General features: G+C 41.4%; 1 protein-coding gene across 26 annotated transcripts in view; it reads left to right on the plus strand.

The window, feature by feature from the left end:
• The window catches only part of FNBP1 (formin binding protein 1), a 132920-nt gene that overhangs the window by 88096 nt on the left and 18642 nt on the right, over positions 1-26182 (plus strand). For 5 of the 26 annotated variants that reach the window (XM_090023003.1, XM_090023002.1, XM_090023007.1 and 2 more), the window contains 6 exons: positions 4333-4461; positions 5840-5986; positions 12550-12747; positions 14137-14319; positions 20643-20729; positions 23969-23983. In XM_090023003.1, the coding sequence (XP_089879129.1) occupies positions 4333-4461; positions 5840-5986; positions 12550-12747; positions 14137-14319; positions 20643-20729; positions 23969-23983 (759 nt within the window). The remainder of the gene's footprint in view (positions 1-4332; positions 4462-5839; positions 5987-12549; positions 12748-14136; positions 14320-20642; positions 20730-23968; positions 23984-26182) is intronic. The other 21 variants (XM_090023011.1, XM_090023009.1, XM_090023012.1 and 18 more) reach the window with 7 other exon arrangements.

Genomic DNA, 26182 nt, shown 5'->3' on the forward strand with positions numbered 1-26182 from the left:
GATTTTATTTTAGGATCAAAATACTTCACTGGAAAAATATTTAAAACTTTTTGAGCTTGCCAAATGTACGCACACACTTCCATAGAAGAGAATTATTGTTTTGGAATGTAACAAATACTAGTTACTCATCCTCTGTATTCTTTTTTTTCAGGCCAGTTAATCACTTGGAAAACTGGGCCCAATCCTGGTTATATTTAGGTACAAGTTACTCATGGGAAACTACTAGGATGACATATGAGAATGAAATGACACTTGAGCTCAGTTATTTGCAGAATCACTCTAAGTTTGTAAAAATGAATGTCTTGTCTTATGTTTCAACAATGGAGGCAAGAGGCAAATCCCTGTGTTGTGCTATGAGAAAAATGGCAGCTTGTACAAGCAGAAATAGCTCTTGTATAGAAATGAGCTCAAACAATGGATTGCTCTTAGGTGGCTGCAGAAATGGTATTCACAAGTGAATATTGATCTGTAGCAGCTGGAGCATGAGTAATGGAGAAAGGAAGGTACAATCTTGCATCAATACAGCATGTCAGGCTTACAAGCAGCATTATTTTTATACTGGGTTTTTTTCTTTTTTTTCAGTATAAAAAAGCCATACCATGATGTTTTCTTAGTCAAATTTAATGCAAGCAAAAATATGCGTTCTTCTCAAGGTCAGACTGACATGGACCATGAGTTGGCTTTTTTTTTTTTTTTTTTTTTTAAAGCCTTCCTCAGTAGCACACAGCTCAGTCCCATTCATAGGATCATCTGAGTCTACTTCAACTTGACTAATTTCCTGCCACAGTAATGGTAAAGCATTTATAATACCTGTGTCTCTCCTGCTCTTTACTGGTGGCATGTTGTAGAGGGAGGTTTAGTAGGATGCGCTGTGTCTGTGATGTGCATGATGGTCAGAATAGATGTTCTTGTGGACCTGTTTGGAAAGTTGTCTGCAACAAGTCTCTACAGGAGACTTGAAGGCCTGGGCGGTGCCCTCCTCATCTATATTCTTATATAGCTATATATAGGTTTGATAAGAAATACAGCCTTTTCTTAGAAAAATAACTGAACTGGTGTCTTAGCATTTTACTACGTGCAAGCCAAATTCCTGACACCCTGCATTCTGCCTTATCGCAGATAGCAGAGAGCTGAAGATGGAGAGAGCATTTTCTATGGAGGATGCTTTTGAGTCGCTTCATCTTTCATATTTTCATCACAGTGTTTTGCATGTGATGTTCCTCTTTTTGCGCCTCATTGCCAGTGCTTTCTTATGGGGGTTCTTGAATTATTTAATGAAAATAATATAAGGTAAATCCAGGAAAACTTTTTACAGTTAAATGTGCTTACACAAGAAATGTCAGAACTGAGCTGAAATAAATTATGAGGTGCAATACCTGTGAACTGAAGAGATGGGTAGAGAGCAGGCCCCTTTCTCTGTAAGTGGAGATTTGAAACCTTTTGGCACAAACTGTTACCTTCCATCTATCATGAGCAAAATGTTCCATGATTTGGTATTTCATGGATTTATCGTCAGGAAACTATTGTCTGCCTGGAACGGCTCACTGCGTAACCCAGTCTTGAATTGTTTTTAATAGGAGCTTGCGTCTAGAATGTGTTAAGATCATTTGCTGAGCTGGTTTCCCTGAAGAGACGCAAAAGCAAATATTTATCTCTCTAAAATGAGCGGTGTATTCCCCTGCTGCCACCACCCCCCTTTTTTTTTTAAACAGAGACAGTTCTGAGAGTGAATGAGTGACTGTGGCAGGGCCCTTAGTGTGCTTGCCAATTTAAGAGGCCAGGCAGCCTGCGAAGCTGCCAACAGGTGTGGGCCAGAGCTAACGGGGAGCCAGATGACCCAGGAAGCTGGCAGGTGAGGCTAGATTTGGTAGAGGGAGTCATCTGACTCAGGAGGAAGGCTGGGCTTAGAGCAGGTATAACCCAAGGCATGGAGAGAAACCCAGCAGTCACATCTGGGAGCCTGCTGAGTGAGCATCCCCTTGGCAGGGTGGCTGCAGCTTCAGAAGGTCAGCATGGAGGGCAACACCTAAAGCAGCCTGGAGGTTTGGATAGGAGCTAAGGGGCTGGAGGAGGTTCCTAGGGACCCAGGCTGGGATCCGGGTGAGCCCAGAGCAAGGGGCTCAGCACAGAAGATGTATTGTGAGTCCAGAGCAAGAGGCATAAGATGTATTGTGAGGCCTGGGGGAGTCCAGATTGAGGGACTCAATGTAGAAGACTGATGTGGGATCCAAGTGAAGTCCAGGGAGAGGGGATCAGTGTAGAAGACCTATTTTGAGGCTTGGGTCAGCCCAGAAATGGGCAGAGAGCCTAAGAGACCTGCTGAGGAGCTTGAGGGAGTGGACCTGTGAGTGAGGGTGGGCTGGTAGGTTGGAGAACTGACCCCAGGAGGATCTTGCTGGCCTGTTAATGGGGCCAGGGCCCAGGGAGAGGCCAAAAGCCAGAGAGGAGTCTGGAGTTCTCAACTGGCCTGAGGCGCAGGCAGGGCCTGGGTTTGGCCAAAGGTCCAGGTGGGGCCACTGCCAGAGAAGAAGGGGTCAGAGAATGGCTGGAACAGGGCCATTGGATGTAAAGGAGGGTCTGAGACAGTGCTGAGACCAGGGGGCCCAGAGGTAGGAGAGCCAGGGCCGGAGGTGGTTTGGAAGAAGGAGAGAGCTGAGTCCAGATGAGAGCTGACAAGACCAGATTCTGAGAGAGAAAACTGGGGTCAAGGGAGCCCCAAGCCGTGGCATCGGTAAGGAGCCAAGGAACTTGTAGCCAGGGTTGTTGGACAGGGACAGCATAGCTCTGGGGGTGGAGGCCAGGGTCTAAGCTGGCCAGGGGTATGACTGAAGACTGCACCCTACTTGGGTTTGGGATCATGGTGGTGGGACTGCCCGTGGCAGAGCAGCTCCTAGAAAGTCCCACCAGTGCCAAACCCAAAAGAAGGGCAAGTCTGGGGCACCCTAAAACCCCAGCCTCCATTACCTTGCAGGTTGGCAGGGAAAGGCTAGGGGAGCATACCCTGCAATAAAAGCAAGGGCAGGACCAGATGATCCAGAGGTGCAGGGTTTAGAGTTACGAGGATTTAGATTTATGAAGCCAGTCCTGGCATCACTGAAGTCCATAGCAAAACTCCCATCAACTTCCCTAGGACCAGCATTTGGTCCACGGGATAGGCTACAGCTGAGCAGAACAAGCAACAATGTACTGGTCCACATAATTGGGACTGAGAGAGAGAGAGAAAGCAAACAAGTGAATGTAGTCAGAATAGGAGGTGAAGGCATAGGGATGTAGCAAGCAGGGGAAGGGAGGGCTTCTATGCAAAGGTCTGTAGTAAGGAAGGAAAAGACAGCTGACATAAACAGATGGGTTAGGTTGGGGGGAAATAATATTGGGCAGTGAAACAGATGACAGAAGGTCTCAGGAAGGAAAACTCAAAAGAGAAAAATCGTCAGATACAAATGAATCACTCTACGAAGTGTATCTTTGCAAATGGAGAATTGTTGCAAAAAAGAACAGTAGGAAAATGCATGCAAATGATATTGGTGTTATCATATTAGTTGAAATGTGGCAACACAAAATAAATCATTACTGGCTAACAGGCGTAGATTGTTCAGAGGAAAGCTTCCAAGGGCTGTGGTGGAGAGGGAGGAGTGGCATTTTATGCAGGGAGGTAAGGAAGAGTTATAGACTCTGAAGTGAAATACTGGTGAGACAAACTTAGCATGGCCTAATTCATACAATGAAGTGAAGGAACACACACAATTAAAATTGCTGCTGGAAAGAATGTATGTTGGGAAAGGAAAATCAGCTTCTTCAGGTGTAAATTGAGGCATACTAAGCAGAGGAAGTGCATCTGCCAGTAAGCTTGTAAACATGATAGAAAGATGCCTTGTTCACCTAATACAAACTGAGAATAAGCAAGGGTGCTTAGCTGAGCTAAGAGCAGAAAAGCAGAGTCCTATAAATCTTCCATGTGCTGAGCTCCCATTTACTGCAGGAAGATTTTGGTATAAAGAGATCACAAACTTGGTCCCAAGAGCTTATCATATTTACAAGAGGTGAAGTGGTGAATTATTCTAGGAAGTAAAAAAATGAGAGCATTTAGAGGAAAAATCTGGACAGAGTTCTGGCTGTATGAATTTGGAATAAACACTGGAAGTAGATGAGATGAGACTGAAAATTGAAAGTGTTCAAGGATCCATATGCCAATGTTCCCCAAGGTTTTGTGTGGGCTGACAGTAGTAAATGCAGTAGGAGTAAAATAGGAATGGAGAAAATTATTCAGTCTTAATCTGACGGGATTTATTTCCAAACAGTGTAACATAGGATATTCTTCTGGCTTTTCCTCAGGCGAGATCCCAAGCCCAGCTACGACATCAAATGGCTGAAGAGAGCAAAGGAGAATACTCATCCATTCTTCAGAAGTTTAACCATGAGCAACACGAACATTATTACACACACATACCAAACATCTTCCAGGTGAGGTCTTTGATACTGGGGCTCTGTGAGGGGAGAAGTGAGGATAAGTTCTCTTGTTACCTACAAGGAAGGGCAACCAGTAGGTTTAATTCTGTGACGCCAGCTCATTACTCTCCATGCGGTCTCGGCACTGCTTTATTAAAGAGCAGTCTTGACGCATCAAACCAAGACGTAGTTACTCTCTTTTAGTGACAGTTTCTATTCCTGGGATTCCATAGAGAAGTTGCTGCGCTGCTTCAGTTATTCTGTTGCAGTTGTGCTGGGAGTAGGACTAAGGGAGAAGGAGAGATTGTAACTTGTTCAAAATATGTTTACAATATGCTCAGAAGTTATTCATGCTTGTGCAGCAAACAGGCTTTTTCCCATTCAAACATTTAAATGTCTTAGAAAAACTTCCCTTTAGTTTCATGGTACTTTAAGGTGGTAGTAGTAGTAGTAATAATAATAATAAAAAAAATCCCCAGGCTATGTATAAACTTCATACAGTGCCTTACAGAATTAAACTTTTATCGTTGGCAATACATTTGGTTTTAGTAAGGAAACCTTTGCTTTCTCTGTGTATCAGAAAATTCCAGTGGCTTATTTCAAGTGTCAAAATGACATTTACTTTTTAAAAAAATGATGTCAATCTGTTCTTTCCTTTAATTATGTTATTTTTTTGTTGCTCTTGGTTGGGTCAAGGTTTAACAGGAAAATGGTGTGGAATCTTCCTGGTAGACAGTGTCGTATCAGGTTATATGATGCAACACAAAACATGCATCCTTGATTCATGTCCTCTGGATATACTTTCTGCATCCTTTTGTAATCCATCATAACAGGAATATGCAACCTCCACTTTTCCTGTGTTCTAAACCAGAAGTCCTTGGATCTGATACTTGGAGAGCCTTGACACCACATATAGGGAACAATAAAATGCCTGGTTTAAACAACGTGATGGTAAGGGCAATCTGGACAACTAGAGTCCCATTTCTCAAAAAATTAAGGTTTTTAACTTTTGTTTACAATCTTTGTGGAATTCAAATGAAAACTTTTCAAAATATTTCACGAAGAATGAGAGAGAGAGAATTTATTTTTATAGGAATTTTGTTCAGGACCTGGAAAACTTCCTTAGCAAAATTTTTATCAGGATCCATATAATTCCACTTCTTCAGTTTTGACAAATGAGCATTTTCCAACAGGAAATGTTCATTGCAAAATTACCAACTACTGCTTGTAACAAGGAGGCTACTCTTTGACCAGCTCTTCAATCTTCATTTTCCTAGATTTTACGTAGTATTTAAATGATTTTATTTAAAAGGAGTTGCTGTACGGCAGGAAGAAATTGGTTGAAACAGTGGTGTAACTCAGTGTTTGATCAAAATTATATGTAATGTTTTAGAAAATACAAGACATGGAGGAGAGGAGGATAGTGAGAATAGGTGAATCTATGAAGACCTTTGCCGAAGTCGACCGCCAGGTGATCCCCATCATTGGGAAGTGTCTGGATGGAATAACAAAGGCGGCTGAATCAATCGATCAGCAAAATGTAAGTGTTGCACTGTTGAACCTTGTTTTCTGCATTGATATTTGTCATTTGTGGGTCACCTTTAAGCCCCAGGCCTAGATCTTTTGTGCTGTGTTCTGGATGATCACAGGACAAAAGCAACGGTTCTTCCCCCAAATGACTTACAGTCTGCTGCTCTGTGAAGAAACAATGAACGCAAAGCTGCAATCCAATCAGAGCTCAGAAAAGGATTCTTCGTCATAGGTTCATTAAGGATAGGTCTATTCCTAAGGCCTGTTTTAAAACATAAATGCTAGATGCTTTTGTCGTCTTGAAGCAAACATTCTGTTCCTCATTTGTTTAGTAAGATTTTGCATACTGTCATTTGCCTTTTAAAGAATAAAAGTTTTCTTTGTCAAATATACTCCTTTAATGTACTCCTTTTTCTAGGATCCTGTTTCTAAAGACTTGATTATCTGTAAATAGACTTCTGCAAACCGCATCTTTTAGATAATAAGGCACACCAGTCCTTCTGTGATGGTGTTTACTCTGGCTTTCCAGTAGAACTAAAAATCAAATGGAATGTTACAGGAATGTGTTTATTTTAGTTATTCTGTTAATTATGGAAGCGCTAAACATGTGGTGTGTGCAGATTTGTACGTCTGTCCAGGTTTCTTCAATCTATATATTCACCTTTGTTCTATTAGTCTGGATACTTCAGTTTGCAAATGAGCAGTGGGGGATTTTAATTTCTGAACATCACTCTGATAAGGAGTTTGGTTGTGCTTCCTGCTGCACAGGCAGCACAAGAGCAGATCTGTTTTCTTTCTAGTTGAGAATGCAGTGCTCCCACACTCTGTTGGTAAATGAAGTCTCCATCTGCTTTTCAACTCTTTTCATGGATCACATTAGTGCTCCAAATACAAACAGCGTGTGTATTGCTCACTGTTTGAATTTCCCCATATGTCTTGCTCACTGGACTCTTCTAAGCTTTTCATTGCTTAGAGCCTGGATATTGCAGTTAATTGGTTGCAGAGGCCTAAGGCTGATGTTTCAGAATATAATTTTCTGCTCAGCACTCACCAGCTTCCACTGACAGTTTCTTAGGAAATGACGGAAACAGAAAGAGAAAGCAACGGTTGTTGTTGCTTCTTTGGAGGTATTTCAGGTACTGGTGGGACATCATCAGTACAATGTGCTTTTGTTATGGTGCTAACCTGGAAGATAAGTCTGCACAGTAGAGAGCAAGCCGAGGCTTACGTACTGCTCAAACCCTTAGATGAAGCCATAGATAGAATATAAATGAGGAATAGGCTAGCCCTGTGCAGACAGCTAAAGTTAACCCTCAAATTGATATTACATACATGTCATTTTGAGGATATATCATATTTCAAGTGCCTGCAGGTGTTTTAATGTTAAATGGGTGACTGAGCTTTCTGTTGCAGAAGACTCGTGCATGCAGTAAAACACACTTCTGTTTCAAGCGTTGAAAATGGCAGTTGCTAGAAATGCCCCTGGAGTGAGAATGTGTTTATATTTAACGAACCTTGTTTAATGTTCCACACCTCATCACAATGGAACAATCACAAAATATGTAATAAACTTTCTATGCACTTAAAAGGCTCCACTTGCTTCTTAAATGGATTCCTTGCACAAAAAGAGATTACAGACATTATGGGTATTTTTCTGCTACAAGATCCCTTCCAAGGATCAGCCTGAAACCTTCCACCCTAGAACTTAAGTTAACTTGGGAGAAACAAAAATGTTTTTATCCTTTAATAGTCTTTTTCCCCCTCAAAATTCATTTGAAATTTGTGAAGTTACATAGTCGTTTGAAAAATGGGGCAGAGCAAAGAGAAATGCATGCAAAAGCATCTTTTTCTTTTTCTTTTTTACTACAAAGCTTGTAAGTACAAGGAGCTTCTGAAATTAGAAAAATGCTCCCAGCTCTATCTTGATCCGGATCATATTGTTTAAAGCAAGGAAACCATAAAAGCAAATTATCACAAGGAGGTGGGAGAAAGGGGGGAATATTTCTCGTAAAGGAATAATAAAGCTGTCAAATAAGGTATTGGGGAAGGTAGCTGGAACTGAGAATCTGTCCCTGTCTGGGGTGTCACGTAGCTACATGTTTGTGGAAGGAAGGAATGACGTTGGGTGGGATGCGGCAGAGCAGGAAGGTATGGTTAAAATGCACCAAACAAAGGCAGGGCCCTTGGATGCAGTGGGCTTTTCCTGTTGAAAGGTCATATATCCTGTTGCAGATATGCAGTCTAAATCTTTTGCTTTGCTCCTGCTCATGTAGCTGGGTTATCTGGTTAATTGTATTACCTCTGGGGCCCTGTACAGACGTAACATGCTTCAACAACAGTAGCTGGCCCCTGTGTCTGCAGGTTGTGTGTTCTGACGCTTTCTTGCAAAACCTTCAGCATCAGCAATCTTAGTAGCTTACTATTAGATATATCTTTCTCTGAGCGCAAAGTGTGCAGCCTGGCTTCAGGCTGGATTTAGCTTTGGGAATGAGCCAGCACAGGTCAGAGTCAAACAAAGCTGAGTGCACTGAAAACTGCTGATAATGCAGATGTCATGTGATTAAATGAATACAAACAAGACCCAGACCTGCCCTAGCAGGGGGAAGAAACAGCCTAGCTTTGTTCAAGACATTGGGCTTTCCCAAAGGGAACCAGACTGGGAAAAGCCCTTTGGTTTTTGAGCCTTTAGGTTGCACTCAAGTTACACTTCCAAGTTTTTCTCCAACCTTGGAGCCTAGAAATTTTTGTTTAAATGACAGCAGAGTCTCCTATAATAATGTGACTTCAGGATCTGGCTCTTCATGCAAAACAACCAACAGTATGACACTGACAGAAGATTACAGCAAAAGTAGGTGACACTGCAGCTACCTGTTGTAAAAAATGTCACATAGTAAATTTCAGATAGGAGACTGGAAGGACTTCTAAGATATATAAATCCTTCTCCCTTGATACTAGGATATTAAAGATTGATGGTAAAGCTATTACTGGGACTATTTTAGCAGTGTTGAACAATGCTTTGCATCATCTTCAGTGAACTTCATATGTGGATCTCCAAGTCCTTTTATCAAATACAGGTTTTTAACTGAAATCTGCTACATGCAGTATTGCTCAGTGCACTCAGTATTGACCCTTTTCCCACAGCATCCAAGAAACACTAAATGTATAGTGCTAAAATTGTACTGTACCAATAATAAGAAAGCATTAGAACTGTGTTGTATTTCACTAACTTACTGAAAACACAATTGTGTGGATTCCTTAGGAAGTGCCATGGTTGCGTTTGCATGGTATGTAGTAATACTTAGTGCTTGAATTATACCTTTCCTCACTGGATGTCTGAATAGATATTAAATGCCTTCTGCAAGCCACAGAGGAGGTCATATGAGTGCTAGGATTAGAATTCAGGAACTCCTGCTGTCCAGTTCTTTGTATGCTCTATTAGATTCTTGTCTGTTCTTCTGGTCTGGGTATACCCAAGTAGAATCAGTATTAGTTAGTTATTTATTCAGTTTATATGCCTCCCTTCCCAACAATGGCACAGGGAGGCTTACAGTAGAAAACAGAATAACTTAAAAAAAATAGTGACAAGAGGACCACAACAGTTTAAAGAGGAACTAGAATATCAAGATAAAACAGAGAACCCCTAAACAGCATCTCATCTTAGTTTTGTTTGAGTGCTTGCCTAGATAGGAAGGTCCTATGTTTCTGAAAGATGTCCAGACTCGAGCTTGGACTTTTCTTTCCTGGTACTTCGTGAATCAGTATGTCATTCGTGTCTTCCTTTCCATCTGCAAACTGATGACTGGGAAGCATTACATATAGTCATCCTGGGTTAGAATAGCGAAAATGGAACCATTAAAAATAAGTTGCTGTCAACATTTGTATTAAGGAAAACCTCCGCTGTGGAGAGGGCAAGCCATTCATTACCTGCATTCTGGCAGGTGTGATAGACGTGCCATTGTACGGTAAAATAAAAATGCATGAGTTCTCATCTTTGACTAATGGATTTCTAGAGACTGACAAGTTCAAAAGCTAAAAGAGTTCCAAGCAGAACTTGAATGTCCTTGCTTGTTGCCCTCTACTTTAGGTCTGAAAGAGAGCTGAGGACTTCTTGCAAGTCCTCTGAAAAAAACACCTTTGTTTTATTTTGTTATACAATGTTAAAAACTGACAGGGTATATTGGATAGATTTAATATTTTATGACACTTAAGCTGCAAAGAAAGCAAGAAGCTTGTCTGTTGCCCAGCTGCAACCCTGCCAATTCTTCATTCTTAGTTATGCCACTTGAAAAAAGTAGTATACTTGCTCAAGATTGAATTCTGTCTTTGCTAAAGCATTCCCATCAAAAGATCAATGGGAGCAGCATACATTTATCTGGGAATAGAATTTGAGCCTATATTTCTAGTATTCTTACAAAGAGCTTGCTGTTTTTTTCCCATTCTTTAAAAAAAAAATATTTCTAACAAAGCAGAGGTCATGTTTGCAAGGGTAAGCCACAGTGACTGTTAAGTGAACCTGGATGGAATTTGCCTCTGCAAGCTCTGGCAGCAGATAACATTAATTTGTTATGGACTTCTGAGTTCCTGTTATGACATTATCTTTTTTCTGATATATAAAGAGAAATAGTTATTTTTAGTCCCATTGTAGTGAAAGGGAAACTTTGACTATATAGAAAGAATACTGTGTAATTAAAGGAGAAGAAATTAAAAGTTCATAAAGATGGACTGATATATACTAGTATGGAATGTGACATGTATGGGTTTAATTAATGTATTTTTAATTTTTAACTCCTTTCCCCCCTGTGGGTCTTACTTTCATACCTAAATGATACCTTTTATTAGATGTTTAAAATTAGGGAAGTTTTAATATCGCATTAGAGTTTAAGGTTTGTGGAGGAGATGTACCAAAACGTCTGCCAAAGTAATAAGTAATGTTGTTAATTTTCAGCAGGCTACTTGCTCCAAAATCCTTTTTAAAAGCTTGTGAAAATCTTTCCCTGTACCTTGCTTTTGCTTAATTTACCCTGGTTTCTGGCTGCATGCATATCCTCTGACACATCCTTGAGATGGTGTTTTATAGACAAATATGAACAAAAGTAATGAAATATGGTCAAAGCAGTGAGGGCAGCCTTCACTTTCATTTGCTCCCATTAAACAGTGTTCCTAACGTCAGTGGCTGAGTCTAATGCTCTTGGAAAGAGAATGTATATATGATGTAAAACGAGGAGCTGCTTCCCAGGAAAGGATCTAGATGATAGGTATTTTGGGAAGAATAGTGAGGGGGATGGAGGGGGGAGTATTTTTTTCATTTATTTTATGCTTCTGAATATAACACATACCCTGTTTTGAAAGGCTCCAAGAAGGAAAAAAGGTGGGACCTAATCTGGCACCCTGGTGCTAAGGCCATGCTTGTGGTCCCAGATTTAGCACACAGTCCCAGATTTGGCATTCTGGGTCTGCCCTGACACAGCTCCAGAGCCAGCATGCAGGGTTGCACCCTAGCTGTGTGCTAGGTCATACCTGGTGCCCTGGCCACACACAGACCAACTCTACATGCTGTATGTCAGAGGTCGGCAACCCTTGGGACATGTGCCAGTGCGTGACATGCAAAGGCATTTTGCTTGGCACATGCACCTAAGGAGGGATGCTGGGGGAGGTGTGAGAGGCCCAATTCTTGTTGTAACGGTGCAGCCCTGACCCCTTCCTCGCCATCCAGCTTGAGGTGCGCTTGCCCCCACATCTGGCAATGATCTGGGCCATGGTTCTGCAGATCCCGGTGCAGCTGCTTGCAGCCTCTTTGCTGCCTGCTGCAAGCAGCTCAGGCTCCGTGGTGGGCAGCAGGGGCCTGCCCAGAGCGTGGGTCAGCTGTGGCAGGCAGCCAGGACGCTGCAAGCAGCTCCGTGGGGGTCTGCAGAGCTCTGGCCCAGCTCGTTCCTGATGGGAGATGCATATGCACATTGGGGCAGATGGTGGGGAAGGGATTGGGGCTGTGCTACTACAGCAAGGATCAGGCCCCTTGCAGCTCCTCCACCTCTGCCCCTGGCACGCCAACATCTTAAAAGTTGAGGTTGCGGGTGTTTTGGGCACTCTGGCCAAAAATGGTGCCGACCCCTGCTATATGTGAAAATGTATTGTAATGTTTTCTGTGTTTGAGGCTTATGTTCAGCATGATTGGTCTCGGACGACAACCTGATGAATGGTTTTTCATCTTGATGCTAGATTAAAATGCATTTACCTTACTGCTATGCCTGATGCTGAAACTACCCATAAAAATCTGTTACCTTTGTAGATCCAACTAGCAAGCATGTTATGCATTGTTAGCTTTTTCAATCAGTTATTATCTGTCAGTACATAGGTAACATAATTCCATATAGTATATGACTAATATGCGACTTGACAGACTTCCAGTTTAGACAGGATAGCACTCTACTTTTCATGGCACCAGAAGACTAATTAACATTAAAGTTGTTTTTCATTAATAGAGCAGATGGGCTTTACCTTCACTGTAGAGTTCCACTGTATCAGTAACCATAGTCTTTGTCCAGCAAGTTTATATGTGTACTGGATCTATTTCAGGATTCGCAGTTGGTAATAGAAGCCTTTAAATCAGGGTTCGAACCTCCGGGCGATATCGACTTCGAGGATTTCACTCAGCCAATGAAGCGCACTGTCTCTGAATCCAGCCTTTCCAATTCCAGAGGGGATGGAAAATCTGAGCCCAAGTTTGGTGGCAAATCGAAGGGCAAGTTATGGCCATTCATCAAGAAAAATAAGGTACTGACTTCCAGTTTTCAGCTCAGCGTTAGTAGATTTATAGCCAGTAACTTCTGTCTTGTTTTAAAAGTCCTGGCAAGTAAGATTTTTTTTTTTTTTTTAAAAGAATTTATGTTGCAGAAAGCTAATAGCTGTCCTGATAGGTGTTTTGTTGTAGTTTTCTTTTTAATTTTATGTTTTATTTTCAAAATATTTTTTTTCCTGTATAATTTTAAATGCTATTGCTGCTTATTGATTTATTTACTTTTTAGTTGTCATGTTTTTTGCCATGGCCATTTCTGTTTTCTAATTCAAAGTGGGGATTGTATTCACTTCTGGAATGCCACGCGTGTTAACTAACATCATTACTTTGGGGCAGCTTTATTACAGTGTCACTCTTCCGACACTCCTAAAACTCTCCGTGCTTCTTTGCATTACTGTTTCAGTGGGTGCAGTGGCTGGGGAGGCTGGGAATGGGGATTTTCGGTAACTCATTCTTTCTCGGTACAACTAATTGAGCCTCTACAATGCAGTTGACGTTTTTTTAAGCTCACGCTAACTTTGTATCCATTTAAACCTGTTTTCATTTCATTGTTGTATTTTATATCATAATGCATGGCCATGTTTACCTGGGGTTCTCAGAAGGTGTCAGAGTGATGGGACAAAGATTGATCACAGCTATACCACTACAATCCAAGAGTGAGACCTCTGATCTGATCTCATCCTCTTTGCTCTGCTTCTTAATTTGACCCTTTATGTTGATGGCAGAGTGAGTGGAAAGAGCTGCCAAATCATAACGGGGCACTTGTATTGTACTGGTGTAAGTGACCATTTAAAACACAGGGCAAGGGAGAATCAGGCTCTCTGACTGGAAGCAGAATTGGGCCTAATGCCTCCACTGTGTTTTTTTATAACATAAAATTACAGCATCATTTTAAAAACCTAAGAACTCGAGCAGCATGATTTGAAAGAAGTAAGAAATGAGCCTTCTTGTTTTCCGAATAATAGAAATACCTCTGGGCACTAAGGTACCTTCCTTATTGGGCCTGTGTCCATACATGCAGTTGGAAAAATCTGTCTATATGCATTATTTTGACCTGCCCACAAAATTAGTACAGGGGAACTTGTGTAGTATTTGCATGGAAGAGTCTGCATGAGCTTACTGTCAGATACTTCGTGTTGCTTTTTTGTTGCGTTACTAAACCACCCATTTTCTCACATTCTTCTTTTAACGCAAGTCTTAAACACTCCTTTTCCCCCTCTTTGTTGAACCATGGCTTTTAAATATTTAATTATTTAATTGTTTTTTTTCTGGATGTTCAAATATTGTTTTTGATGCTTATTTTCGTTTTGTGTTTTATCTTTTTATTTTGGTTTTTATTCTGTCACTTCTCCATCTCTTATACGTAGCTTATGTCCCTTTTAACATCCCCCCATCAGCCCCCTCCTCCTCCCCCTGCCTCTGCCTCACCCTCTGCTGTTCCCAACGGCCCCCAGTCTCCCAAGCAGCAAAAGGAACCCCTCTCCCATCGCTTCAACGAGTTCATGACCTCCAAACCCAAAATCCACTGCTTCAGGAGCCTAAAGCGCGGGGTAAGTTCTCCTCTGGATACCTCTCTCTCTCTCTCTCTCTCTCTCTCTCTCTCTCGTGCTTTTATTGCATGTTCTGTTATGTAAAAATTCGTTTTGTTTTGTGAATGGACCCATTGTGTTTTACCATAACATGCAGACGAATCCAAGGAATATGAGACTGTCAAGTCTTTTGTAGTCAGAACCCCACAGTGAAACCACAAAAATGCAGCCCTGTTTGAAATGACCCCTAGCTTTGGAATTAGATGTTGCTTGAGGGTTCCAAATTAGGGAAGGAGCAGTTTAGCAACACTCCCGGGATCTGTATGTTTTAGTGGGCTTCGGGGGTATGTCTGTGGGGAAGGGAACTGTAAAATTCCAAGGGTTACTACAGACCTGACACTTTTATATTTAAGCATTTGCTACCCTCTGCCTCTGCATTTCTACCTCTGCTTCAGGGGGTCTTCTGCTTTATAAAGTGGACTCATTGGAATAATGGTGTGAATAGTGTGATACTGTTTTCACAAAGGAGTGTCAAACTCCAGGACTGTGAGATGGGGCAGAAGACAAACAAGAACACCCCAGGTTCAGTGGGGGGTGGTCAGGCACTATGTAAAATAGGTGCATCAGGTCTGTGGTCATAGCTAGAAGGTTTTTGTCATACTGTGAGTAGCATGAGCTTCTTTGGAAGGGTTGTGTAGGGTTTCTGTTTTGGTGGCTGATCCAGACAGACAACCAGCCCTTGCCACTGCCTCTGACATCAGTTTCTCCAAGATTCACGCCTTTCATAGCAAGTGTGGTGTCTAAGAGCAGAAGAGAAAACAGGTGAAATGAGAAGTTGAAATTTCCCCTGGTTGGTAATGTATGTAATCAACTCAGAACTAAAGCAAGTGCCTCCTCAGGTATGCCTGGTTCACTTGGGAACCACAGCTGTAGTGTTGGCTATGATGGGGAGCAGAATCTAATGCCCCCACTGGATTGGTAATTAGTATTGACTTTGAAGCCTCAGAGTTGATGCATCCCCATAGCCAAACTGCACAAAGTGGTCTTTCAGGAGTGCATAAAGATTTCACTTCATATCTTACAGAAATACTAAGTAATCAGATTCCTGTTGTTTGCCACTGCAGACATGCTCTGAGCACTTGTCTGATGTTCTGGGTACTAACACACATTTCATATTTACACGTGGATTTGTACCTAATTAGATGAGTCAGATGTGTTGAAGCTACCCTTTAAAAATAGAAAGGTCAAATAAAAAAGAAGCATTTCCTCATCTTTTTCCCTTTTATTTTTGTTTTCCCCCTTGGCATTTAAAAATAAATTCAATTAAAACCCCTGCTCTGGTGACAGCAGTTAGCAGTTTTCATCTCTGGATGTCTAAGCACAAAGTGGAGAGAGAGAAATCGGGCGCAGAGGAAATCCAGGGAGAGTTTGCTTAAGATCATACAGTGAGCCAGGGCACTGCTGGGGAAAAATTCAGGGCTCCTGGCTCCCCTTAGCTGTTTTGTTTTAGACTGCTGCCTCCCTCAATATAGCGGCACACAGAATTGCAGGCCACTGTTTCCAGACACCTTTTTTCTGGATGTTTCCCATTTAGCTTCCAGATTCTGCTAGATTCTGGACTGACTTTCCTCCTCAGTAACAGGAGTTGCATGGTTTATACTGTGTATGTAAGAACTTCATCAGCCTATGTACGTGGGGTTTTAAAGCATATGAGCTCTTTAAATAACTATGGTGTAATGCTGCTTTCTGGTGCTGCTGCTTTGCACTGTTTCAGCAGCGCCAAAAGCCTATGAAGAAGTCGCAGCTTGTCCTGGGAATTTTGCCTCCAGATTGATCAGTACTCCAGATGGTGCTGTCGGTCCTACGCTCCTCTCCTTGCTGCTGGTTTAGAGAATGTGCCAGGGATGAGGGGAGGAATGGTTCTTTCCTGCCTGACATATTGGGCCTTCTGGAGTCATAGGCAGCAGACAGAAACTGGAGCCTTGAAGCTGCTCTAATTTATTCCAGGCAGCTAGGCCAAGTGGCTTAAAGCCACCGTTGCACCACCCTCTCCCAAGGACACTCCTCAGCCCAAGGCAGGAGCCTGGGTTAAGGCATACATGTGTACATGGATGCTGACATTTATAAAACTGTCTACACACAGCGTCCTAGTTAGACAGAGAGAGAGAAATATATAAAGACTAGAGTGTGAACTGTCGAGACATGGACATGAGACAACAGGCCCGAACCTCTAGTACTTGCATCAGGAGCCCTTGCTCATGTGATTTCAGTGGCCAGGTTGCTGACCCTGTGCTGAAGTTTGTAAACTGGGATTTGGGGCATTTACACTGAAATGTATTCTTGCTGATGGCCCTCTGTATTTGGCTTCTGTAACTCTATAAAACAGCACACTTAAGGGGGTATATTCCTTTCTTCCGAAACAAAAAGACAGCACTTTTGCTTTTCCAACGTGCTAAAGAGCAGATAGCACCAGATGGCCTTTGTTTATTAGGTAGTTTCCTCTAGGATTGTTTTCCTTGTTAAGCATAGTAAAACAGTATAGAAAGATGCTATAACTATTTGAGGTTCTTTAAAGAAAACTGTAACAGTAAGAAAGCAACTAGTTAAAAAGGGCTAAATCCTGCTGTTCCTAGTGACTCCTATTGATAATGTGGCCCACTTATTATAGTTACCTACCTCTCAAATCAGTGTTTGGCAAACAGAGTAAATGATGAAAAATGGAATTTCTTTAAGTATGTGAAAGAGGGATTTAATTCCTCATCAGGGAACTACCAAGAAACAACTTGTGATTCAAAAGAGGACTAATACAATCAGTTTCCCCATTAGAAACCACTGGAAATCTGAAAGCTTTAGTTGCCAGAAGCTTGGTTCTGTAAATGCATCTCTTCCCTCCACCACAAAATTGCAGAACTTGCTACTCAACAACATTTCCTAGTGACTTATGATGAGGAAGTTTATTCTTTCAGTTCTGCTTTGCAGCAGAGAACTAGGGGCCTTGTATGAGAGAGCTTCCCACAGGTAGCCTTCACAGAAGGGCAGTCTGATGGTCTGTCTTGGGTTAAGGAGCATCTTATTCCACAGGCAGCTCCATTGATTTAAATGGGGACTATTCAGAGACTAAAGCACTATTTTGCATGGATAGCATGTATCACAAGCTGGTCCTCTGAGACCCAGAAATAGCACCATTCACTGGACAGTGTTCTCAAACAAGGGTTGGGTAACTTCAACTTAGTGTAAATGTGTTTTTATTATTTCACACCATAAAAAAAGTACCATGGCCACTGCACAAGTATATGTTTGTAACGCACATATATTTATCCTTTAAATATTTGGCTCTGGAAGCAATTATGACTAATTGATTCACACACTGTACTGAAGAATTGCCTTTATACATTGATCAAATGACAGCTCTAATACCCCCTCACTGAGTTCACAGGCATATGGTGTATACTATATCATTTTCAATTGGAATGAAGGCTGGAATAATGATAAAAAGCTTTCTCAAGAATCACTCTAATTACCCACTGGTATATTTAATGTAAAAAGAGAAAGGAAAGAAAAAAGTCTCTCTAGGCCTCGTTAAACCTTTGGGCATGTTTCTCTCCCTTTCACATCCTTTTGTTGTTAACTGCCAGGAGTTTGTGTGTAAACATGTATTTTTCCCTGTTTGAATCATTCAGCAAAGCCTTCACAGGGTGCCCAGGGCATCATGCTTTTTTTCCAGCAGGGGCAAATTCAGAGCATTTACTCCATATACAAATACAGAACAAAGGAGACAGGCTGCTCTGACAGGCTCCAAAGTTTATAGAGTTGATATTTCACAGGTCCTACAAGACTTACTGGTAGAAATTCTGTGGTCTCCATAACGGTGGAGGTCAGAGCAGATTATCATAAACATCACTTCTGGCCTTAAAATTCTGTTAGTGTAAAGCTAACACATGAGTATAATTGGCCTGTATTGGTGCAGATACCGTCTTATCCAGCCACTTGCCTGTAGCACAGACTGGCTTCGGCCCTGTCGCTGCATGGGACTGCAGCTGGATGAGAATATGGGCCGATATTCATACTGCTTTTATAGTATGATATTATAAGGAATGCCTGCCCTGCAACTCCTTTCCTTCATCCAGAATTGAATAGCACCTGACTTGACATGCAACACCGATGTTACAGATGCAGGCAGAGGGGTTGCTGAAGAAATGGGAATAAAGAAGGTGGGAGAAGTTAGCTATATTGAAGAAGGCTTTTATCAGCAAACAGCAATGTTTGATGAGAAGCAGTGGTTGGAAAGGAAATGCAGGAAATCTAAAGGACAGTGCAATTTAATGGATATTTGGCAAAACAAACCCAAATGTTTCATTTGTTCCGTGAATGCCTGGCTGTTGCTCAGAGAAGAAATGCATTCCCATTCCTCCCTAAATGTCTTGCAATGAAGTCTTGTCCACCATAGATAACTAAATATTGTAGATTATTTAGTTACCCTAATGAACAAAAGCCAGATTCTGTCATCTTTATTTATATGGTGTGATTCCGCAGGGCCCAATACGGCTTCTGCTAGAAATGGTAGGAAAGATTCACACCGATTTTCAGTGAGAGTTAATTCTGAATTCTCTCTTTACTTGTGCGGTAGCAGGCAACTCGATGTGAGCGAGCCTGGTAGAATCTGCACCTTCAGATCAGTCAAAAGGTGCAGTCTGCACGTTAATGGGCACTTGGGACATAAATAAGTCTCCACTCAGATAATACTTAAATGCAATATTTAGATATTCATTAAATTCTAGTAATTTCTGCAAGAAGTTTTTATTTAGCACAAGACAGTACACTGCACAGGGGCTGGGAGTAATAACTCCAAGTCTAATAAAGAAAAGGCAGAGAAAACCACCAGTGAATAATAAAATAAGTAGTATAGAGTGCTCGTTCTGTGCTCAGCCTGTTTTTTATGCCTCCAGACTAGGGATTCCTTGAATCCTCCCTGGGAAATGAATAGAAATTCAAAGAATTAATCTGCAGCAGACATTTGGTTAGTCAAAAGGGTTTCCATTTGCATCCATAGGTTAGCGCTGACTGAAAAACTTAGTCTGACTTGAAGAAATGACATACAGGTATTTTCCAGTGCTGTATCTTGCCTGTTTCTGTCATTTTCTAATAATATTTTTCTATTTTCTGCAAAGTTGTGGTCTCCCCTTTTGCTCATATAGGCCCCTACAGCAGAAGAAACGGTTAGCATAAGGAAACCTGTGAATCGAATCCATACTAGCAACTGGGAGAAAATGGCTTATTTAACGTTTTTAGTGGTAGTCATCTGAAGGTGTCATATGCAACAATGATAACTTTTAAGAAGTCCTTCAGAAGTATTATATTTTAAATGATTATGGCCCTGTAGGGAAGTTTAAGCCAAAAAATACAGGAAAAAAGAGAGAGAGAAAAACAGGAACCACTTACATAACTCATAATTTCATTTATGCTTGGCTCTGCCTTTTCAAATGACATTTTGAAGGCAGAAAAGCTCATCTTTAGTTGATATTGATTTCTGTATTTTCCTTTATTTTACAATTGTTGTGGCAATAGCACAAGCTTTTTATTTAAAGGAAAACTCTTCTAAAACTAACATCTGGGGTAGAACTTATACCGTTGGCTCCTTTTGCTTAGTATTCTGCAGGTGTGCATTGCTTCTCTTTTATTAACTTAAACAGGGCATCATGAAATAAAAAACCCCAAAGTCAGTAATATGACTGGGATCAGCCAAATGCCACTTTCCAAGCCATTCCACTGAACACAATCAAAAGATTTTTGTGGTTTCCTTTTTAGTGGAAGTTGTTGACTTTGTTACAGTATACAGCTGTTATTGCCATTGTTGCACCAATGACTATGTTTCCTTGATCATCTTGTCTCTCCTCTGTAACACATTGTACACTGTTCTCGTTGACACACCACCTTAACTGTCACTCTACCTGGGTGAATATTGTTTCATTAGTGTGTGATATGCAGAGTCAGCAAACCAGAAAAATAACTCCTTTCTGTGCCCTTGGGAATACTTGTTCTTTAAATGCATCACCTGTGCCAAGACTGGTTTTTAAGAAGTCTTAATTTATTCCAGCCTGAACAAAGTCTGGTTTCTAATTTGGCATGTTTACTCTAGCCTTGAAATGTATGGAGCTAGTTAACTTTCTTACCTAAAGAATACGATCCCTCTTGTACTTTCTTTATATCTTGCAGGTTCCTATCAGTATGCTGAAGGGCTGATTAAATTTTGAGCTATCTTTTTTGCTGTAGAAACAGTAAATGTAGAGGTTTTCTTATTAGCTTCCCCTTTAACGAATGTGTGTTTTCTCTTGCTGACTCGCCAGCAGACTCAGTCTGCATATTTTCACAAAGAACACATGAAGAGGACTTTAGGGAAACCCACGTGTGCCCTTGAGGCTAGGGACTATGTTGTAAGTTTGTGTATGGTGTGACCTACCCATACCAGTTGCTGCACGGTCGCTAACCCCACTTACAACGCTGCCAGAGGGTGCTTCGGTGGAAATACACTTTGCAAAAGGTGTAGGGCAGCTGCCAGTTCAGGGAGAGGAGTGCTGTGACTTACTGGCAGGACGCCTGTCAGTCATGGGAAAGATGAAATTGGCTGGTCTCAATGCAGGGAATTTAGACTACTGTGGAACCCACCTAAAATGAGTGTGCTACAATGAGGAAAGCAGGATAGAGTTCCTAAATTATTTTAGCGCTTTGCCATGTAGTAACTGTAGGGGGGGTAGATCTGCAGGCTCACCTTTGCTTCTGAGTTAAGTTATTCTGCACAAAAAGCGTGGGCAGAGGGTTCCACAATATTTGGTCAAAATGATCTTTTTGGTTCTTTGTAAATATTGCCTTGGTCGTGGAGAATGGCGGCCCATCCATACAAGTGCCACCGTGCTGTGGTACATGTAGTGCCTTTTACATAGAGCTGGAAATGAGGCTGCCATCCTCACTAAATCTTCCCTGCTGCCCATGGGATCAAGAGCTGTGACTTCTAAACGTGATGCCGAGAGAAAGCAGAATGGGAGACGAGATTGTTCCAGGATCAGAGATAAAACAATTTACTCTTTGATACTGCAGAAGCCCAGTGGTTTATTTCAATCCCCAGTCTTTTTGTAAGTGAGGTTAGTGTCCGTGACTGTCCAATAACACATGGACTTGCTGGCTTTCATGCTCTCTCATGTGTTATTGAAGCTTGTGGCTCTTAGGCTCTTCATTGTTCCCTGCAAAGCTAAGTTAGATCAGTCTTAAACTGGCAGCTTGGGAAGGATTTGCTCCTTGCATTTTCTAGAAATGTAACTATTGAATCCTTAAAGAAAAGTTCAGTCTCCCAAGATGCGAGCAAATCTCCAGCTACGCAAACCCGACAGAATCAGTGAAAAAGTAGTCATCTAGTGAATGTGTTTAATACAGATTTTCTATTCAATCTGCTTTAGATGTACAGCAATTGAATCACTGCTGTATAATTATCAGTGCTTTCCAAAGACAGAAAGCTTTGAATATGCCTTTAATTTCAGCATTTCATTGTTTTCCGTCTATTTACCATCCATTTGAATCTCTACCGCTTTGTTATTCATGCTGTATATAACAATGCCTGGTGACCTTTTTTGGGATGTTATTAATAAAGTTTCTGGTTTTTGCAGTAATTAACAACATAAGTATTCAACATGCGGTGTTTATAATTCCTTAACATTTGCTGAATTTACAGCAAAAGACTAGTTTTAATGCTGATAACTCTGGCTGTAGTTTAGCTTTTAAAATGATTAGTGTTTAGAATGTAGCGCATGTAGCATACATACATTTGTGCCTTATAGAGTGCTTTGTAGGTAAATATTTTTTCCTGCACCATAAGTGTTGTCTGTATCTGCATATGAGGATTTTGACTCGTGCTGACCATGTCTATGCTAAAGTTCACAGGAATGCTAAAGCAGTTACCCAAACAAAGGCTGCCTAGACTGAATTTTCTTCAAGATATTTAGTCTGTTCCTCTTTTTCCATTTGAATAATAATTCCTCTTCCTTCAAAAAGGGATCGTTTCTGTTTGATCGTTTCAAGGGCCTCCCCGCAGCGTGAGTTGAATCCTATAGTGCACTGTGGCTAGCAGCATATTTTTAGTTTTGGATCGATCTGAGTGCCAGGTGAAGAAGGTAGCCTGTTTATATTGCTGCAGTATTGGGATTCAGAATGAATTCAGGTGGAATGCAACATCATTTGTTTTTAGACCATATTTTTTGCTTCAGTGTTTCTCCTGTTTTTATTCTAAACTATAGTTAGATTCTGCCAATTGACCTTTTTATATACAAGGTTATATTTTAGAGACTTAATAGAGATTACCTTTTAATCTCAAAAAGATCAGACCTGAGTTTCCAGTGTCCCACTCGCTTTACATCAGCAAAAGCACTATTCTTTAATACTGAAGCTAAAACTAGAATATCTGGTAGCATGTTAAAGACCAGAACACAATATGCAGTACACTGCCTGCTTTTAATTGCATGTGATTTTTTTTTTCATGGAAAGATACCCAGAAATCTTAAAATACAGATTATCTCACAGTGTTAAAGATATTCCACTTTTTGCATTCCACCAGGCTTTTTCTGTTTTGGAACAGAGAAAAGAGAAAATTTAAATACAGTTTTGGGACTAGAGTTTTGTTGCATTCAAGCCATTACACGCAATGGGTAATTTAGGTGGGCAGCTGCCTGTGTGAATGTGTTAATTTGCCAGTTTCTGTGACCTTGCCGCTCTGTTGAAGAGGACTACATGCATAAGTGAAGCAGGACAGGGCAGACCACTCTTCTGATCTTTAAACAGATGCATCACACTTGTAGGGCCAGTAGTGTACAGAGTAACTGAATGATAGGTAATGCACTGGCTGCTCACAAGAAGAGAGAGTAGCCTTTGGGAAACCAGATCAGATATCTCATTTAAGAATTTTACATATCAACTATTAGAGTGGTCATGGAGATAAAAGTGAGACTCATACCTGGAAATAACTGGGTAAAAAGCAAGAGAGAGATTTTTTTTTTCTTTTGTCCTTTTTGCTTTGATCTTGTATGACTTCACAATTTCAGCAAGTGTGAGCGCACTTGTATATGGATAGGAATCTGCAAAGAATGCCCCGGGTTCCACAGAACATAGCAGAGGTGGCTACCCAGAGGATACCTTCCTTTTGTAATTGAAGCATCAGCGTGGTAGGAAGGGTTGGTGTGTCATATTTCACTTTAAAAAGTGGCCACATTTCAGCACATCATCAGGGAGGAATGAGGTAACCCAATTAGTGATGTATGTAAAGCACTCTGTTCTTTCCTGCATAGAGGGTTTACTTAATGCAAGGAGCTACTGGTGCCTTAGACACTGAAACTAAGCCAGCCTGTGTCACATTTTCATTTGCAATGCCAAAGCAAACCTGAAGAGGTACAATGTGTTTTCTTTTTGTTTCCACTGATAAAAAGGCAGCTGAATGGTACCATTTGGCCCCATCTTGTGAACTTTTGCACAGATCTGTTACAAGTGTTACCCATTTCCACATACCAACAGTGAGGAGAATGCGTGTCATTTTTAAAAAAAATATCAGTGGGACTAAAGAAGTTCCTCTTCTACTGATGCACTGTTCTTTTTTTCTCTTTTTCTCCTGTGTTCCTTCAATTTTTACATGAAGCTTTCTCTCAAGCTGGTAAGCACAATTACAACATGCATGTCCTGTATTTTAATCACAAGTGTGTGTGTGCATATGTGTGTGTGTGTGTGCGCGTGTGTATTATGTGCACTGTGCCACCTACCACATGACTCTGAAATTAATTGTTAATTTTTTTGTGTTTGCTTTGTTTGACATTTATCAGATAACTTTGAATACTCAGGTCTGGAGTCTAATCGAGGTGATCAGAATTCAATCTTTCTAATAAGCCGCTAATAAAAAAATAACTCTAATTTATAGTTTAGTTTTATTTTAATTTTTTTTATAACCTAGGGCTATAAAAGTGTAGTAAAACCAACCCCAAGCAGTTCTACTGCTGCATGACGGATGCATTTAAAAATTAGAACAATTCAAAGAAGTCTGTGCTGTGCTTGTGCCTTTTCCTCTATAAAGGGCCAACAGTCAAAGCTTTTTGTACAACTGCAACACTATTGCAAATTCTGTGTTTTCCATGTTCAGGTATTAATATTCATTGGGAGCCTACGTTTTACAGCCCTACATAGTTCTCCCGACTAACTAATAATGCTATTAATTAAAGTTAAATAAACCTTAAACAAAAAGGTTACTGTAAATTTACAAATGATCATGCATATATGAATCTTAAATCCCATCTTGGATTCAGCAGGAATGATACCTTGAAAAACGGTAAGAGAATACACCCCAGAGCTGGGAAGGGAAAATGTGACAACACGTATGAGAGCATGTTTCGTAGTGTGGTATTGTACACTGAAGACAGCATACCATTTGGATAGAGTTATATGCAGCTCAGGATGTGCCTGATAACTTGCTCTGGCTCCCTTGCCAAACCTGGCCCCAGCCACAAGAAGAATTCTGTTAAAACTACTTTGCTGAGTGACTGCAGGCCAATGTGCCAGAGACACCAAGGGCTGGCTGAAGTTTTAGGAAACCTAAAGAATTTGTAGTAGCTCCGTGGGGATGTCTGTTTGGAAGCTTTCCTGCTGGTGGTCAGTGAGGGTCTCTGAGCTTATTTTGCTTCATTATTCATGGAGCCCCTGTTCTTTACCAGTTCTCCCCTGACTTGGATGGATGTCATCTGTCAGCATGTAAGACTCGGTGATAGCTTCCTCTGAGAGGAACACCTGTGCCTCACAGGCTATTTTGAGCATTTGTGATGCCTCTCCATGGAGATGCAAGCCCTTCTTCTGCAGTCATGTGGCCCAACAACCTACTCAAGCAGCCTGAGTAGACGTTACCTTTCCACACCCAACCCAGATCTAAGCCTCAGACTCATGCTAAGCCTGAGGAGCAGTGACACAGAAAACCCCAAGGTCCTTGCAAAACCCAGCTGCTCTTGGCCATCTCCAAGCCACAGGCCTGGCAGTCAGTAATGCTTACGCAGAATCCTTCCATTCATCCTAGTTGCTAGAATGCAGCTAATGCATCAGGTTCTTGGAGCAGTGGATCCTCAGAGGTGGTGGAGATGAAGTGCTGCCCCCTCCACCAAGTTTCACAAACCTGTAGGACATAAGATGCATGAGAGATGAGAGCCATGTGTGTCTGAGATTTGTCTGGGGTGGCAAGTATGCTTGGCAGCATCTAGGGCTTCCCTCCCCTGGGTGTGGGCTGCTCCAGCTGTTCCAGCAGCTAACTTCCTACACAAAAACGGTTTGTCAGGGGTGGGCAAAATGCAGCCCACCAGGTCATTCTTTCTGGCCTGCGGGGCCCCTAAAATTTTAGAAAATTAGTATTTATCTGCCCCTGGCTGCCTGTCATCCAGGCCTCGATGGCTTGCCAAAACTCAGTAAGTGGCCCTCCACCCAAAATAATTGTCCACCCCTGGTTCACGTCCTCTCTGCACGTGAGGACGCTCCAAAGGCTCATTCACCCAGAAGTTCGGTCCAGAGAGGAGCACCTTTTATATACTCTTTTATTCTGGGGCTATGGTTTACGTGTTATCTGCAGGCAAACAAATTGAGGCTGATAGGCCCAGCCTTTCATTATTTCCATGAATAATGCAGATAACAGTAGCACAGTTCCTCTGCTTCGTTGCACAAGCATCACCCCAGAAATACAGACAGTCTGCATTAACTCGGACAGGTCTATGGTAGTGTAAGATGTAGTCAGCATGTGCCAGGAGAGGCTTTTGGTTGGACCTCTTTTGGGGGCAGAAGCTGAATCCTCCTTTTGGTGGCATGGGGTAAACTTAGTAAGATTGTC

The sequence above is a fragment of the Crocodylus siamensis genome, chromosome 11 (assembly GCF_052110815.1).
Source record: "Crocodylus siamensis isolate JL-2025a chromosome 11, ASM5211081v1, whole genome shotgun sequence".
In the NCBI taxonomy this organism is placed as follows: domain Eukaryota; kingdom Metazoa; phylum Chordata; order Crocodylia; family Crocodylidae; genus Crocodylus; species Crocodylus siamensis.